Source organism: Oncorhynchus nerka, linkage group LG16 (genome assembly GCF_034236695.1).
Source record: "Oncorhynchus nerka isolate Pitt River linkage group LG16, Oner_Uvic_2.0, whole genome shotgun sequence".
Taxonomy (NCBI): domain Eukaryota; kingdom Metazoa; phylum Chordata; class Actinopteri; order Salmoniformes; family Salmonidae; genus Oncorhynchus; species Oncorhynchus nerka.
The window spans coordinates 21,442,600-21,459,464 of record NC_088411.1 but is presented as its reverse complement, the minus strand read 5'-3'; the positions used below and the strand labels follow the sequence as shown (position 1 = coordinate 21,459,464).

The 16,865-nt window shown below is 42.1% G+C and overlaps 1 protein-coding gene across 4 annotated transcripts in view; it reads right to left on the bottom strand.

Moving 5' to 3' along the window:
* Positions 1 to 16,648, bottom strand: part of baiap2l1a (BAR/IMD domain containing adaptor protein 2 like 1a) — a 43,459-nt gene extending 26,811 nt beyond the window's left edge. For 2 of the 4 annotated variants that reach the window (XM_029685086.2, XM_029685088.2), the window contains exons 1-3: positions 16,376 to 16,647; positions 15,117 to 15,192; positions 14,639 to 14,725 (exon numbers count right to left, since the gene is read on the bottom strand). In XM_029685086.2, coding sequence (XP_029540946.1) covers positions 14,639 to 14,725; positions 15,117 to 15,192; positions 16,376 to 16,438 — 226 coding nt within the window. In that variant the 5' untranslated portion in view covers positions 16,439 to 16,647. Of the gene's footprint in view, positions 1 to 14,638; positions 14,726 to 15,116; positions 15,193 to 16,375 lie in introns of all 4 variants that reach the window. The other 2 variants (XM_029685087.2, XM_029685090.2) reach the window with 2 other exon arrangements.
* Positions 16,649 to 16,865: the final 217 nt, after the last annotated feature.

The following is a 16,865-nucleotide window of genomic DNA, read 5'->3' as shown; positions in this document are numbered from 1 at the left end:
GAGAGCAATGGGAGGGAGATGGGCTCTTGGCAGGCTGTTTATACTGCACCAACAACAGCCTGCTGCAGAGTGAGAGGGCTTGTTTTCAAACAGGTTACAAAGTGAGAGGGCTGGTATTCGTATCGACACACACCTGCTAATTTCCTCTCTGACCTCTCTGAGAACCAACTAACGAACCACATATTCTGTCCGTATGTATAGCAGAACATGAGAAACGGTGATACTGTAAATAATGCTGAAAAAAAACTAGATGACTTCACCAAACTGAAATTAACTTATGTTCACATGTTGATGGGTGGAGAGCAGCCGATCATTACATAAAATCTGTGGTCAAGAGTACACACATCCTCTATTGGACTAAGAGGGACTAAATGTTGAAAAACCCTCAGTTTGAAATTAATGCAGTGGCTAAATCAGGCTATCCTGCTATCACGCATAATACATCTGGGTGAAGAGCATTGTGGACTATACCCTTTAGAAAGGTTAAGCATCCCATATGAATTGTCCTCTTGAGGTTGTGACTTGTTCTGACTGACTATCCCCTACTCATCTCTCCCCCCTCTCTCTCTCCCTCTCTATCCTTCCCCTCTCTCTCAGACCTCCCCTCTCTTATTCATCCCCCCTCTCTATCCTTCCCCTCTCTATCCTTCCCCTCTCTCTCAGACCTCCCCTCTCTTATTCCTCTCCCCCTCCCTCTCTATATTTCCCCTCTCTCTCAGACCCCCTCTCTTATTCATCTCCCCCTCTCTATCCTTCCCCTCTCTCTCTCCCTCTCTATCCTTCCCCTCTCTCTCAGACCTCCCCTCTCTTATTCCTCTCCCCCTCTCTCTCTCCCTCTCTATCAGACCTCCCTCTCTTATTCTTCTCCCCCTCTCTCTCCTTCCCCTCTCTCCCAGACCTCCCCTCTCTTATTCCTCTCCCCCTCTCTCTCCCTCTCTATCCTTCCCCTCTCTCCCAGACCTCCCCTCTCTTATTTCTCTCCCCCTATCTCTCCCTCTCTATCCTTCCCCTCAATCTCTCCCTCTCTATCCTTCCCCTCTCTCTCAGACCTCCCCTCTCTTATTCCCCCACGCCCCCTTCTCTATCCCCCCCATCCCTGTACTCCTCTCCATCTTATGCTGTGTTAACCAGGCATATGACTAGGTAATGACATTTGACCCTGTAATCCTCCACATGGCTCTGGTCTTAGTCTCAGCGATCTGTGTGCTACAATGTTTAAAAACTAGGGGGGGAAAGACATCTCTCTCTATCTCTTTCTTTCTAAAACATTACAAAGGAATCTGTTCCTGCTGTCTCCAGATTGACCTACCCAGGAAAGGATACATAGTATTGTTCATAATACTGTATACATAGGCCTATGTGTACATCTCTAAACATTGCTACATCTACAATATAAGAATTCATAAAACTAGCCTTATGTTCAGCGGAATTACACCCACAATAATAAAAGGCTTCCCCGCTTGACTGTTTGTGTCTGTTTGTGGTGGATCCTTTCTGGAACCACCCACTAATGACAATGAGACTTTTACCCCAGACTTATCCCAGTCAGTCTGTCTTTAGATAGTTAATGGTGGCATCACTGGTAGAGGTCTCATTGTGATACTGTCTGGTTTTTACAGGGACTTTATAACGACTTGATCATTATTATAGAAACATCCTAGGGTTGCGCAGTGTACTGTGTATACCATATCCTGGGAATTTTTCCAATACCATCAATACCGTTTTTAAAATAAATTGGAATATTTGTATTTTTTTAAATAACGCAGTCAACTTGTGCACTAGGTAATAGATACGTTTCTCAAGACAGCCTGTTTGAGCCAGTCACGTGTGTTTGTTTACAAAGAAGCACAATGAGCAAAACGGGAGTTTCATGAGGTGAGTCACTCCTGCTGCAGCGCAGCTTAAGGGAGGTGATCGAGTTACGTGTCACGTTCTGACCTTGGTTCCTTTGTTATGTCTTTGTTTTAGTTTGGTCAGGGCATGAGTTGGGGTGGGTAGTCTATGTTCTTTTTTCTATGTTGTGTTTATGTGTTTGGCCTGGTATGGTTCTCAATCAGAGGCAGGTGTCGTTCGTTGTCTCTGATTGAGAATCATACTTAGGTAGCCTGTTTTCCCCATTTTAGTTGTGGGTGATTGTTTTCTGTTTTGTGTCTGCACCAGACAGAACTGTTTCGGTTTAATTTTTCGTTCTCTTGTTGTTTTTGTATTTAAGTGTTCTGTTCTATTAAATATCGTGAACACTTACCACGCCGCGTATTGTTCCGATCTCTCATACTCCTCGTCAGAGGAGGACGAATCCCGTTACATTACGCTTGTATGAAATTCACTACACTACCAATCCACTATATATCTTCTAACTATTAAATGAACTATCTAAGATGTGCCAAATAAATTCTCTGCAGCAGGTTTTTGCTAACTTGCTGATGTTAGCTAAGCAGCTGACTTTAGCGTGCAAGATAAAGCTTCTTCGTAACAGCAGCAGAGACAATCCCTTCCTATATTAAGATCTCTGCTGTCTAATATTTGTTTTTTTGTGTGTTGCAAACTGTGTTTTGAGATAGCTACTTGCGTAACTTTAAGCAGGGTTGTCTTAGTAGTTCATGTTAGCATGCGCCCGTTAGCATTTATCTAGCATCCGCTATGGGAATTGCTTAACACTTGTTTGCATTTTGTATTTGTTAACTGATATTTTTGGGCCTTTTCGTGACGTTCACATTTTTTGAGACTGGTTATACAGTATATCCTGAGATGGAACCGTCATGGAATGAAGGTATGGAAATTTGGATCCTGCCCAACCTTACATCCTGACACCTATGTGTTATAGCCTTTATGTTTAATGGTGGTGTTGATAGCACATATAACTAAGCCTGTCACCTTTCACATTCTTATCAGGTGATGTGGTTTATGAACGGGGTAGGCCTCTGCCAAAAGAATACCTGCCATTTTCTCATAAGTGTAATAAGGAAACATTGTGAGCAAATTCTTAATCTTATTCGATGACGAATTACAAAACGTTTCAACAGGTGATCTGTTCAGGTTATTCATATGTACCAGTTGTATTACTACAGTGCCTTCTGAAAGTATTCATAGCCCATGACTTATTCCACATTTTGTTTAGCTACAACCTGAACTCAGAATTGATTAAGTATTTTTTCTCTCTCACATCTACACACAATTCCCCATAATGACGAAGTGAAAAGATGTTTTAGAATTGTTTGCAAACTTATTGAAAATGAAATACAGAAATATCTCATTTACGTAAGTTGTCCCACCGCTGAGTCAATACTTTGTAGAAGCACCTTTGGCATCGATTACTGCTGTGAGTCTTTCTGGGTTAGTCTCTAAGAGCTTTCCACACCTGGATTGTGCAACATTAGCCCATTAGTCAAAACTGTAACTCGGCCACTCAGGAATATTCACTGTCTTCTTGGTAAGCAACTCCAGTGTAGCTATGGCCTTGTGTTTTTAGGTTATTGTCCTGCTGAAAGGTAAATGTGTCACGTCTGCTCCCGCTCTTCCCCCTCTGGCGCTTGAGAGTGCCAGGCTGCCCTGCATCACGCACTCCTATGATCCATTACGCACACCTGCCTTCCCTCGTCATGCGCATCAGGGATATTGGACTCATCTGGACTTTTTTGTCTTTGTTTTCTTGTATGCTTATTAAATGTTTGACTCCCCGTACCTGCTTCGTCTCTCCAGTGTCATTCCATGTGACAAAATTAATCTCCCAGTGTGTGGTGGAAAGCAGAGTGAAGCAGGTTTTCTTCTAGGATTTTGCCTGTGCTTAGCTCTATTTGGTTTCTTTTTTATCCTGAAAAACTCCCGAATTACAAGCATACCCATAACATGATGCAGCCACACCTATGCTTGAAAATATGGAGAGTGGAACTTAGTAATGTGTTGTATTGGATTTGTCCCAAACATAACACTTTGTGTTCAGCACAAAAAGTGAATTGCTTTGCCACATTTGTTTTGTATTACTTTACTGCCTTGTTGCAAACAGGAGGCATGTTTTGGAATATTTTTATTCTGTAAAGCCTTCTTTCTTTTCACTCATCCAAATTGTAATGAATAACTTCACCATGCTCAAATGGACATTTTCAAAAACATAATTCCACTTATTATGGAGTATTATGTGTAGGCCAGTGACAAGAAATCTCAATGTAATCAACTTTAAATGTAGGCTGTAACACAACATAATGTGGTCAAGGTGTGAGAATACTTTCTGAAGGTCACTGTATACCACTATACTATTCGTTAGTATTGGAGTGAACTAAAACCGTTGTATCTACGGCTGATTGAGCTAGGTGTGGTTACCTCATACACAGTGACCAAAGCAGTGACATTTGAACTTTGAGATCGTAACTCTCCACTTTGAGATAGTCCTCACTCTCATAAAACAATAATGATAACTCTTACAGGGTGCATTATAGAACATGTCACAGCATGAGTCTGACGCCATATGAACAACACCTATTTGAGTCACGGCCAATGATATTGCAATCTTGAAGCCACACATTCCAATGGCAGGAAGGGAGAGTTAGTGTTTTGATGTTGCCATGGTTGGAAGTCTTCGTTCTCTGATAGTACTTGGATATGAATCAGACATCGGTGGCACTCAGCTCAGGACGTTAGCGCTAACATGCAAACCCACCCACCCACACACACACACACACACCGCACACCACACACACACACACACACACACACACACACACACACACACACACACACACACACACACACACACACACACACACACACACACACACACACACACTCACTCCCTATGGTACTGATGCTACTGAACCTTGACTGAACTAATGGAAGGGGAAAAGCTGACCAGAGTCCTCCAGGCAACCCATCCATGGAGGACATGAGTTTAGAGACTGTTTCTTTAGAAAATGGATTTAGAAGTAGATAAAAAATCATTTGCAAGGACATAGGAGGAGATTAAGAAACACCAAATTCCATAATTTGGCACTTGTTAAGTGATGTGTCACAAGATAGGTGGGAGAGTAATTTCCCAGGAGGATGTATCACATCATAATATCTCCTACATCAGATTTATGTGTGTTGTACACACAATGGCACCAAGCAATTCAACAACAGTAGTAAACTCATTTCAAATAGAAAGGCCGCAAACACACCATCAGGAAAATGTGCTAAAATCAACATTTGGCTTCACTTTGCTCATGCATAAAATGTACAAATAAAAAACAGATTGTTCTTTGAAGATTAGGGTAATGGAGGGGGAAAAACGCCCATATTATGAAAACGTTGTGTTTAACAGATGCTGGATAGAGCAAGGGTGTGTGGGGCAAGGGAGTATGTGTGGGGTCAGGGTGTATGTGTGGGGTCAGGGTGTATGTGTGGGGTCAGGGAGTATGTGTGGGGTCAGGGTGTATGTGTGGGGTCAGGGTGTATGTGTGGGGTCAGGGTGTATGTGTGGGGTCAGGGAGTATGTGTGGGGTCAGGGAGTATGTGTGGGGTCAGGGAGTATGTGTGGGGTCAGGGAGTATGTGTGGGGTCAGGGTGTATGTGTGGGGTCAGGGAGTATGTGTGGGGTCAGGGAGTATGTGTGGGGTCAGGGAGTATGTGTGGGGTCAGGGTGTATGTGTGGGGTCAGGGAGTATGTGTTGGGTTCAGGGTGTATGTGTGGGGTCAGGGTGTATGTGTGGGGTCAGGGTGTATGTGTGGGGTCAGGGTGTATGTGTGGGGTCAGGGTGTATGTGTGGGGTCAGGGAGTATGTGTGGGGTCAGGGTGTATGTGTGGGGTCAGGGAGTATGTGTGGGGTCAGGGTGTATGTGTGGGGTCAGGGTGTATGTGTGGGGTCAGGGTGTATGTGTGGGGTCAGGGTGTATGTGTGGGGTCAGGGTGTATGTGTGGGGTCAGGGAGTATGTGTGGGGTCAGGGAGTATGTGTGGGGTCAGGGTGTATGTGTGGGGTCAGGGTGGCCATGGGATTGTTTGGTGAGCGAAAGGAGCGTGACAGAGTGGAGAGCCTAAGGCATCAAGGGTGAATGAGCAGCCAGCCAATTGCTGGCCCTGGCTGCCTACCGTTCTCCCTATGAAGTGTTCACTTGCTCACTTGTCTTCATGAAGTGTGGAGTCCCTCTCATAGATTTAAATGCTTTGGATAGATTGGTGAAAGCATGGATTCCAAGGACGGTGGAAGTTGTTTGCGCACCTTTAAAGTTCAGATGGGCTACATAGAATAGTAACTGTAATCTGGACATGGACTGTAAACCTATAACCTCTAACATGTGGATAAATACAATATTAACTCCTGCACAATTAAGAATTTCATGCAGTAAAGTTTTGTCTCAGGAACAGTATGATTTATTTATTTCAGCATCGCTTGAGAGAATGCGAATGCACAGTAAGGGAACCCAATCTTTTTCGATTGACAGTTACATAAAAGCTGACAGTATTTCAACAACATAAATTAATCCTAGACTAACTGAAATCTTATCAGAAACATGTTTGATCATTTTCACAGCTTTTAGTTTCCTTAAAACCAGTCAAACTGATGTCATTTGGACATTTTGCACAGGAGGAATCTTGCATTTTTTCCAGGCCCCTAAATGTCCTCGCTCCGAAGGAGAAGCAAAATGAAAGAACATTTTACTGATGTCAGATTATTGATGCATTCATTCCATCGATTTATGACATTATTCTGGTAAGCACCACTGGAGGACCTGAGCCCTAGGACCATACCTCAGGACTACCTGGCATGATGACTCCTTGCTGTCCCCAGTCCACCTGGCCGTGCTGCTGCTCCAGTTTCAACTGTTCTGCCTGCGGCTATGGAACCCTGACCTGTTCACCGGACGTGCCACCTGTCCCAGACCTGCTGTTTTCAACTCTCTAGAGACAGCAGGAGCGGTAGAGATACTCTTAATGATCGGCTATGAAAAGCCAACTGACATTTACTCCTGAGGTGCTGACTTGCTGCACCCTCAACAACTACTGTGATTATTATTATTTGACCATGCTGGTCATTTATGAACATTTGAACATCTTGGCCATGTTCTGTTATAATCTCCACCCGGCACAGCCAGAAGAGGACTGGCCACCCCTCATAGCCTGGTTCTTCTCTAGGTTTCTTCTTAGGTTTTGGCCTTTCTAGGGAGTTTTTCCTAGCCACCGTGCTTCCACACCTGCATTGCTTGCTGTCTGGGGTTTTAGGCTGGGTTTCTGTACAGCACTTTGAGATATCAGCTGATGTAAGAAGGGCTATATAAATACATTTGATTTGATTTAGGTAGTGAGCGTGGCCAATGGCTCTCCTCTGGGCCGCAGAGACTAAATCTAGCTGTTAGTTTCCTAAAATTCTACATATTTTGTCATGGGGCTAAGTGAAACTTTTTAGTTTGATTGCAAATGCCATCAATTTTGTCATGAGACTGAGAGGAAAATTGCAGTTTCAAAGCTAATTTCCTGCAATTCTACATATTTTGCCATGGGGCACAGAGAATCTTATGCTATTTGAGAGATGGATGCCAAATGCCATGACATTTAAAAAAAAAAGAAGATTTTCCCTGACCGTCTAGCTTTTTATTTGATATATTATAGTAGTATACAGTGACCTTATTTTGGTTATTTTTATATTGCTCCAATATATATTTTTTACATACTTTTTTGTATATACCTGTACTACATGACCATAAGTATGTGGACACCTGCTCGTAGAACATCTAATTCCAAAACCAGTATATATATATATAGAGGAATTTTCTTTATTTTGACTATTTTCATTTTCTTTTATTAATAGTGAAGACATCAAAACTATGAAATAACACATATAGAATCATGTAGTAACCAATAGAGTGTTATACAAATCAAAATACATTTTAGATTTTAGATTCTTGAGAAAAAAATAGTTTTCTCATTTTATTCAACTGTTACAGTACCATGCACCTGCAAAAAAAAAATAGCTCAGATGTGTGAGTGAATTTTGAATGCTATATTTTAGATTCACTTGTTGGCTGCTTTTACTTCACTCTGTGGTCCAACTCATCACAAACAATCTCAATTGGGTTGAGGCTGGGTGATTGTGGAGGCCAGATCATCTGATGCAGCACTCCATCACTCTCCTTCTTGGTCAAATAGCCCTTTCACAGCCTGGAGGTGTGTTGGGTCATTGTCCTGTTGAACAACAACTGATAGTCCCACTCAGAGCAAACCAGATGGGATGGCATATTGTTGCAGAATGCTGTGGTAGCCATGCTGGTAAAGTCTGCCTTGAATTCTACATAAATCACTGACAGTGTCACCAGCAAAGCAACCTCACACCTCCTCCTCCTCCATGCTTCATGTTGAGAACGACACATGCAGAGATCATCTGTTCACCTACTCCGTGTCTCACAAAAAAATGGCAGTTGGAACCAAAAATCTCAAATGTGGACTCATCAGACCAAAACATTTATTTCCACCGGTCGAATGTCCATTGCTCGTGTTTCTTGGCCCAAGCCTTCTTATTGGTGTCCTTTAGTAGTGGTTTCTTTGCAGCAATTAGAACATGAAGGTCTGATTCATGGAGTCTCCTCTGAACAGTTGATGTTGAGGTGTGTCTGTTACTCTGTGTTTCATCATAGCGCTTGTTGGTTTTTGCAACTGCACTTAAAGAAACTTTCTCAGTTCTTGACATTTTCCGTATTGACTGACCTTCATGTCTTAAAGTGATGATGGACTGTCATTTCTCTTTGCTTATTTGAGCTGTTCTTGACATAATATGGACTTGGTCTTTTACCAAATAGGGCTGTCTTCTGTATACCACCCCTACCATTTCACAACTGATAGGCTCAAACTCATTAAGAAGGAAAGAAATTCCACAAATGAACTTTTAACAAGGTACACCTGTTAATTGAAATGTATTCCAAGTGACTACCTGAAGCTGGTTGAGAGAATGCCAAGCATGTGCAAAGCTGTCATCAATTAACACAATGTTTAACACTTTTTTTTTGTTATACATGATTCCATTAGTGTTATTTGATCGTTTTGATTTCATTGATATTAAAATAGTAAAAATAAAGAAAAACCCTGGAATGTGTAGCTGTGTCTAGACTTTTGACTGGTACTATATATATATATACAGTGCATTTGGAAAGTATTCAGACCCCTTGATCTTTTCCACATTTTGTTATGTTACAGCCTTATTCTTCTTATTTTTTTAATTGTCTCAAGAATCTACACAAAATACCCCCTTATGACAAACCTAAAACAGGGTTTTAGAAATGTTTGTAAATATAAATAAATATATACATTTATTTAAAAAATATGAAATACCTTATTTACATAAGTATTCAGACCCTTTGCTATAAGACTCGAAATTGAGCTCAGGTGCATCCTGTTTCCATTGACCACCTTGAGATGTTTCTACAACTTGATTGGAGTCCACCTGTGGTAAATTCAATTGATTGGACATGATTTGGAAAGGCATACACCTGTCTATATAAGCTCCCACAGTTGACAGTGCATGTCAGAGCAAAAACCAAGCCATGAAGTCAAAGGAATTGTCTATAGAGCTCCAAGACAGGATTGTGTTGAGGCACAGATCTGGGGAAGGGTACCAAAACATTTATGTAGCATTGAAGGTCCCCAAGAACACAGTGGGCTCCATGATTCTTAAATGGAAGAAGTTTGGAACCACCAAACTCCCATCCCTCTGTGGAGATGGGAAAACCTTCCAGAAGGACAACCATCTCTACAGCACTCCACCAATTAGGCCTTTGTGGTAGAGTGGCCAGACGGAAGCCACTCCTTAGTAAAAGGCACATCACAGCTAGCTTGGAGTTTGCCAAAAAGCACCTAAAGGACTCTCATACCATGAGAGACAAGATTCTCTGGTCTGATGAAACCAAGATTGAACACTTTGGCCAGAATGCCAAGTGTCACGTCTGGAGGAAACTTGGCACCATCCCTACAGTGAAGCACGGTGGTGGCAGCATCATGCTGTGGGGATGTTTTTCAGCGGCAGGGACTGGCAGACTAGTCAGGATTGAGGGAAAGATGAACAGAGCAAAGTACAGAGCGATCCTAGATGAAAACCTGCTCCAGAGCACTCACAACCTCATACTGGGGCGAAGGTTCACATTCCAACAGGACAACAACCCTAAGCTCACAGCCAAGACAATGCAGGAGTGGCTTCGGGACAAGTCTCTGAATGTCCTTGAGTGGCCCAGCCAGAACCGGGACTTGAACCTGATTGAACATCTCTGGAGAGACCTGAAAATAGCTTTGCAGTGACACTCCCCATCCAACCTGACAGAGCTTGAGAGGATTTACAGTACAGAGAAGAATGGGAGAAACTCCCCAAATGCAGCTTGATGAGGAAAAATAACTATTTATTCAATTTTAGAATAAGGCTGAAATGTAACAAAATGTGGAAAAAGTCTAGGGGTCTGAGTACTTTCTGAATGCACTGTACATGTGTGTGTGTGAGACGCAGCTAAACGCATATAGGGGAAACACTGCACTTTGAAAAGTAAACACATTATTTGACATTCTACAAGCACATGACTGATGGAGGACTGATATGAGATTGTTGTGATCATGCCAGTTCATTATTTCCCTACACATACTATAAACCAGTTGGAGATATTTTATGATAGCAGAGATGTTAAAAACCTAGCCATAAAGTAGTATTACGGTATATGTAAAGTATGTACCTTGTGATGAGAGATATGTTTCTCACCACAATCAGGTCTTTCCATGACACTGAATGCCAGGAAGGAGTCTAGCAGTCTGGGCTCCCTCACGGATTCTTTCTGCCCCTGTTGTTTGCAGAGCCAGGTCATTTTACTGCTCTTTTCCCTTGAGCCACAATGGAGTAAATAGAACCACTCCATTAACTTGAGTTGGAATGGAGTCATGGACTGTACTTAGAATTCTATGAATACCTCCCATTGAGTTGAGGAAAGTTGGTGATAGACTACATAAAAAGATGTCAGATAGTCTGTTTAAAGTTATTTCATTTAGATTTCACACATCTAAAACATCTGAAAGCCCAGCAGTTTTATTTGAAGTGAAAGCACTCAGGAATGTCTCTCAGAGGTTAACAGTCGATGCTGTCATTTTCAAAAAATGGCAAGTCATTAAGCGATTAACTGATTGTTCTCTCGGTTAACAACACCACTTACCTTTCACAATGTCACAGCACCAACCAGGAGGTCACACAGGCCTGTCATAAAGCAGAACGGAGCTTACATATTGTGTAGATATTGTCCCTTATTGGTTATCTATCGTTATTAGGGGCTGAAGTATTTATTGACTACAAGGCCAAACAAGGGACAACTCTAGTTGCAGCCTATAAGTAGGGCCAGAGTGCATCCTGGTCAGGTCATGTGGTCGGAAAAAACACAGGATCTTACACCTATCATTGTAAAAAGGCTATGGATCCAAAGATTGCTTTTCTTTTCATCCAAAAAGGATGTACAAACTAATCTGTATGACAAAATACAGACTCAGGGATTTGTTTTGAAACCTGAGAGGGTGAAAATATGTTTGAAACCTGAGATGAAAGCTGAGACAACATGAGATTACATGGGCTTCTGTGGGTAGTTAGTTAGAAGTGATGTGGATTATCTACTACTGTACTATTACTACAAGGTATTTAAAGCTGCAATATGTCACTTTTTGGACGACCAGACCAAATTCACATAGAAATGTGTTTTATACTAGATCTGTCATTCTCATTGAAAGCAAGTCTAAGAAGTGGTAGATCTGTTTTATGTGCGCTACTTATGCTTCCTGTTCTTAAGTTTTGTTTTTGCATCTTTTACTTTTGATTTCGTACAGCAGCTTCAAACCAAAGACAGTACAGTATGAAGATTCTCCAATAGAAATCTCTGATCACACTTGTAGGCGATGTCATTTTGTCTCTCACGAGGTTGGAGTAATAACATGTTCAACTAACTATGTAAGACATTGGCTCAAATCTAGGTTGTGCCTTTAGATTTTGACAAAATTAACAACTAAGGAAGATTTTTTCATTTCTTTCACTGACTTCTCGAACCCCAAACCCGGCCTGGTCTGTTTGGTCTGTTTCGCAAGCATTTCCGGAAGTCTTGCAATGTTGCTTCTCTGGGTTTAGAAACTGTGTTCAAACAGCTGAATATACAATATATTTGGTTATGGAAAAGATATTTCGCAGCGGTTTTGATTGTACAATGATTCGCAACACCATATTTGCTTGTTTTCCCACAAACTGGAATAAAGCATTATGTATTAGAATTTTTGAATAGCCATTCTACGTACAGTACCAGTCAACAGTTTGGACACTCTTGACTGGTACTGGGTATAAGAAGTGCCAAACTCACTGACTGATGCAGATGCTGCTCTATTACACTACTCTATTTAGCTACTGAGTGAAATTAAATATCATCCCCTAAAACCCTTACAAAGCATTTATAAGAGGGAAGGTTACTCATAGCAATATGTTAGTGGATTTTATCAATATGAGAGTCATTGTGAAGTCAATTCAGAGCCAGAGGTAACTTTTTCAGTCACACTGTGACATCTGCGCTGGGTCTACTAGTATAACTTGAAGCATGAAAATGTTCCCAAAATATATATATATCTAACAAGGGGTCACACTCAAAATGTTAGAAAAATCCATCAACATCCTCATCTCTAGCTCTGGCCCCTCAACCTCTATCTTGACAACAATTACAATCTTCCCACTGGGCACGTCAGTTCAACGTTTCCTTTTGATTTACATTTGGTTGAGTTGGATTTAGGTTCAAAGTTGGGTGCCATTTTTCCCCCAAACCATTACATTACATTTTTTGGGTTGAAATGACATGAAACCAAGTTGATTCAACCAGTTTTTGCTCAGTGTGTTTACTCTGAACCCCTGAGAGGAGACGAGGAGCGAAGGGCAGCAGATGGAGGGATAGATAGATAGATAGATAGATAGATAGATAGATAGATAGATAGATAGATAGATAGATAGATAGATAGATAGATAGATAGATAGATAGATAGATAGATAGATAGAAAAATGGATATGATGGTGGGAATACAGTCCTCCTCTGTCAGTCTGTTTGTTCTGTGTGTTTGCTGCCCTACTCTGTCTAACACGTGAGATAATTCACACCGTCTCGCTGACTGTGGCCAGTCTCGCTGTGGCCAGTCTGAGCAGAAGAGGAGGAACCATACAAATAGAGTAGGAACAGCTCCAGACATCGAATTCAAAACGTTTCGGACGCTGGTGTTCCATTTTGGAATGTTAGATTAAGTTGGCCAGAAGCACAAACTGATCTGCTACCAGGCTAAGAATGTTAAATATGAATATAGAATGTGCCTAGAATGTGCCTTCAGAAAGTATTCACACGAGAGGTCTTCTTGGGTCCAAAAAGTTAGACGGGTTCTGAAATGGACCCAGGGCTTTCCTCCCCAGACCCTACCGAATAAATATATGTTTTAATATGGAGACACGGTCCGAATGGACCCAAGGCTAATCAGATCAGGCCCCATATAGACAGTGTCGGGTCTCCATATAGACACGAGTGGCTCGAGGAGGAGGAAGAGCGAGACAGCAGCAACCAAGCCAACTCATACTAGTTAGTATAACCTCTAGCTGCCAAAGCTGGGTCATTTATCATCCAATCTGGGTCGTTGAAACATATCCTTTCACTTTCAATTCCATCATTTTAATTCCATCTTCCATTGATTTTTTCGCTTGCAGAACCAGAGGCTAGTGCAGTTTTGATGACTTGTGATTAGCCGACAAAAGTAACAAGCTACACGCGCCTATCTCATGAAAAGCCGCAGCAGTATAAATTAGACCATTTTCTCTCTCTTTCTACTGCAGCAGACACATTCGGACCCGTCCAACCCGGAAGCCAGCCACACCAATGTGTCAGAGGAAACACAGTGCACCTGACAACGTTGGTTAGCGCACACTGCGCCCGCCCCGACACAGGAGTCGCTGGTGCGACTTTAGGGAGGCCAAACCCTCCCTAACCTGGACAACGCTAGACCAATTGTGCATCGCCCCACGGACTTCCCGGTCGTGGCCGGTTACGACAGAGCCTGGGCGCGAACCCAGAGTCTCTGGTGGCACAGCTGGCGCTGCAGTACAGCACCCTTAACCACTGCGCCACCCAGGAGGCCACAAAGCATGTGTTTTTAGTGAGTCCGACAGATCAGATGAAGTAGGGATGTTCTCTTGATAAGTGTGTGAATTGGACCATTTTCCTGTCTTGCTAAGTATTCGAAATGTAACAAGTTATTTTGGATGTCCGGGAAAATGTATAGAGTAAAAGGTATACTATTTTCTTTAGGAATGTAGTGGAGTAAAAGTAAAAGTTGTCAAACATATCAATTGTAAAGTACAGATACCCCAAAAAAACAAATGAAGTTGTACTTAAAGCTAGTTTTGCTTAATTACTTTACACCACTGATAAGAAGCTACTTAATGGATCATAAAAACATAGACCTGGGAGAATAGGTCACCTCAATAATGGGTGGTGAGTCACCACAGAGAGAAAGAATAACAACCTGTATATAGTACTAATGATAGTTTCATTACAGTGTGTGAGTGTGTGTATCTCTCTCTCTGTGTCTGTGTGTGTGTGTGTGTGTGTGTGTGTGTGTGTGTGTGTGTGTGTGTGTGTGTGTGTGAACTTACCTAATTCTCTGGAGACAGGGGACACGGAAGCAGTCTCTCCTATCTTTGACACAGCGTCAAAGTACGCCTTCCCAGCAAGAGTCATCGCTGTGAGGAGACAAACAATATAATCATATGAATGGATCTCACCAACACCTACATGATACCCTATTCAGACCCTTGTGCTAACCATGCCTGTGTCTGAAACCACAGTGTAAAAGTTAACTTGTTAGTGTATCATGTGAGACATCTAATTCACTTATGTCAAAATATTGGGATGATAAATCACATTTTGTTCATGCTGTATAACCCTTGTTTATAACAACATTTGTCATAAGATGCTTGACAGTAATCCGGCCTAGATCCCTAAAGAGCAAGCAGCAACACAGTGGCAAATGGCAAGGAAAAACTCCCTAGAAGGAAGAAACCTTGAGAGGAACCAGACTCAGACCCATCCTCCTCTGGCTGTACTGGGTAGAAAACATTAACATGTTCTTACCGGCTACAGATTTCTCATAGTTCTTCCCCAGATTGACCAGGTTCCTCAGACCTGGGTTGAACTGCTCCATCACATTCTGTAAGCGAGAGAGGGGGGACGGGGACGGGGGGGGGTCAAAGAGAGAGAGAGGAGAGAGAATGAACTACAGCTGGGAGAACACAGACGAGAAAAACAAACTACAGAACAATCAAAGACCTGTTTATTCTTGGCCAGGGACTGAGTGTGACTATTCTTGAAATTGCTTGTTTAAACAACACTATTTTTATACCAATGTCAAGTGGGAAAACGTACTTTGTATTAACAATGGCCAATTCTCTTGTGGATTATATACACAGAAACCAATAATAAGCCAATACATAAACCACATACATGATTGTCTTAATGTCATCATAAATAAAGATTGCAATGTTTGTGTTAATTCTATAAATAAAACCAAGCTGAAATAAAACGTTTTAATCATTAACATGATCCTTCACACTTTACAGCTATGTGCGACACAAAGTCCGACACAAAGTATTTGCAGCAGCAGGCTAGGGTGAACCAAACCCAATCCCCATCCTATTCAAATGGCCCACAATAAAATGCTGTTCAGGACTGGAGTCCCTGTTTAAATTCCCCAGGCACACCCTCAACAGAACAATGAACTGCCAGGTATGTGTTAGGCCTGCTTGCACCCAGCCAGAGAGAGAGAGAAAGGGGGGAAAGAAAACAGAGAAACAGGTTTATCGTCACTCTTCTCTTCAGCTGAAACTGTGGCAGGTCCTAAACTGTATGTATAATTTATTAAATTGACACTTTCGACTTCACCTGCGGAGTATTGGACAGGTGGGGCTGTTGGGGCATGAGATATTGCCTTATGTGCACCATATTGCCTTATAATTGATGAACTAACAATACGAAACAGATGATTGGTCAAATTTGAAGTTGACAAATTACAAATCTATTGTTTTTTTTTCTTTCAGTTGAGAGGCAAAGGTACTTTGTAGGCTACTTCACTGCGTTTTGCGTTCAACAAATCACGGGCACAGTTTACACGTGCGCTAATGGTAAGCACTGTGCAAATGTATGGCCATATTATGGAATGGGTATATGTATCTCCTATAATAACTGTGAGCCCTAATCTGAAGCTAATTGGAGCCTACTGCTATTGCCAAAGGCGACGATGGACAATGGCCAAATGGAAACCCTGTTATTATGTAGCCAAGGTCATGGTGGAGAAATGGGGAGCTATGATGACGAGGGAAAAAAAGCCGGCTTACCTTGTATGTACTTTCGGTCAGTTTATTCACATCGTCATGATCCAGAGACATGTTGGCAGTCATTTCTCAATCTCTGCAAGATGGAACAAAAAAAACTAAACCAAAGCCAATCACTCGTAGTGTATATAATTCCTTTCAAATCCAAGGGTGGGCTGTTTAGTTGTTCCAGGAGTAGTTTACAATTGAGAGCAGAAGCGCAACTGTGCACCAGTGGCCAAACAAACCGGCATCAACCGCTGCGCTGCCTGAACGGAGACTGTCAAACTTCACCGTGTGTGTGTCGGAGGGGCGGGTGACAGAAAAGGTATCCGTGACGTCACGGCTTTAGTCAAGCACTTTCGGTACTGTGCTTTCAGGTGGATCAACTCGGTATTGGCAACAGGGGTTGGGTGCTCAGTCACTCCCTATGGCTCACTCTCCCGGGGCGGTTCTGTTATCGCATTCGGAAGCATTTAAATGACAATAGGCTTACTTTAAAATCAGGGTGAAC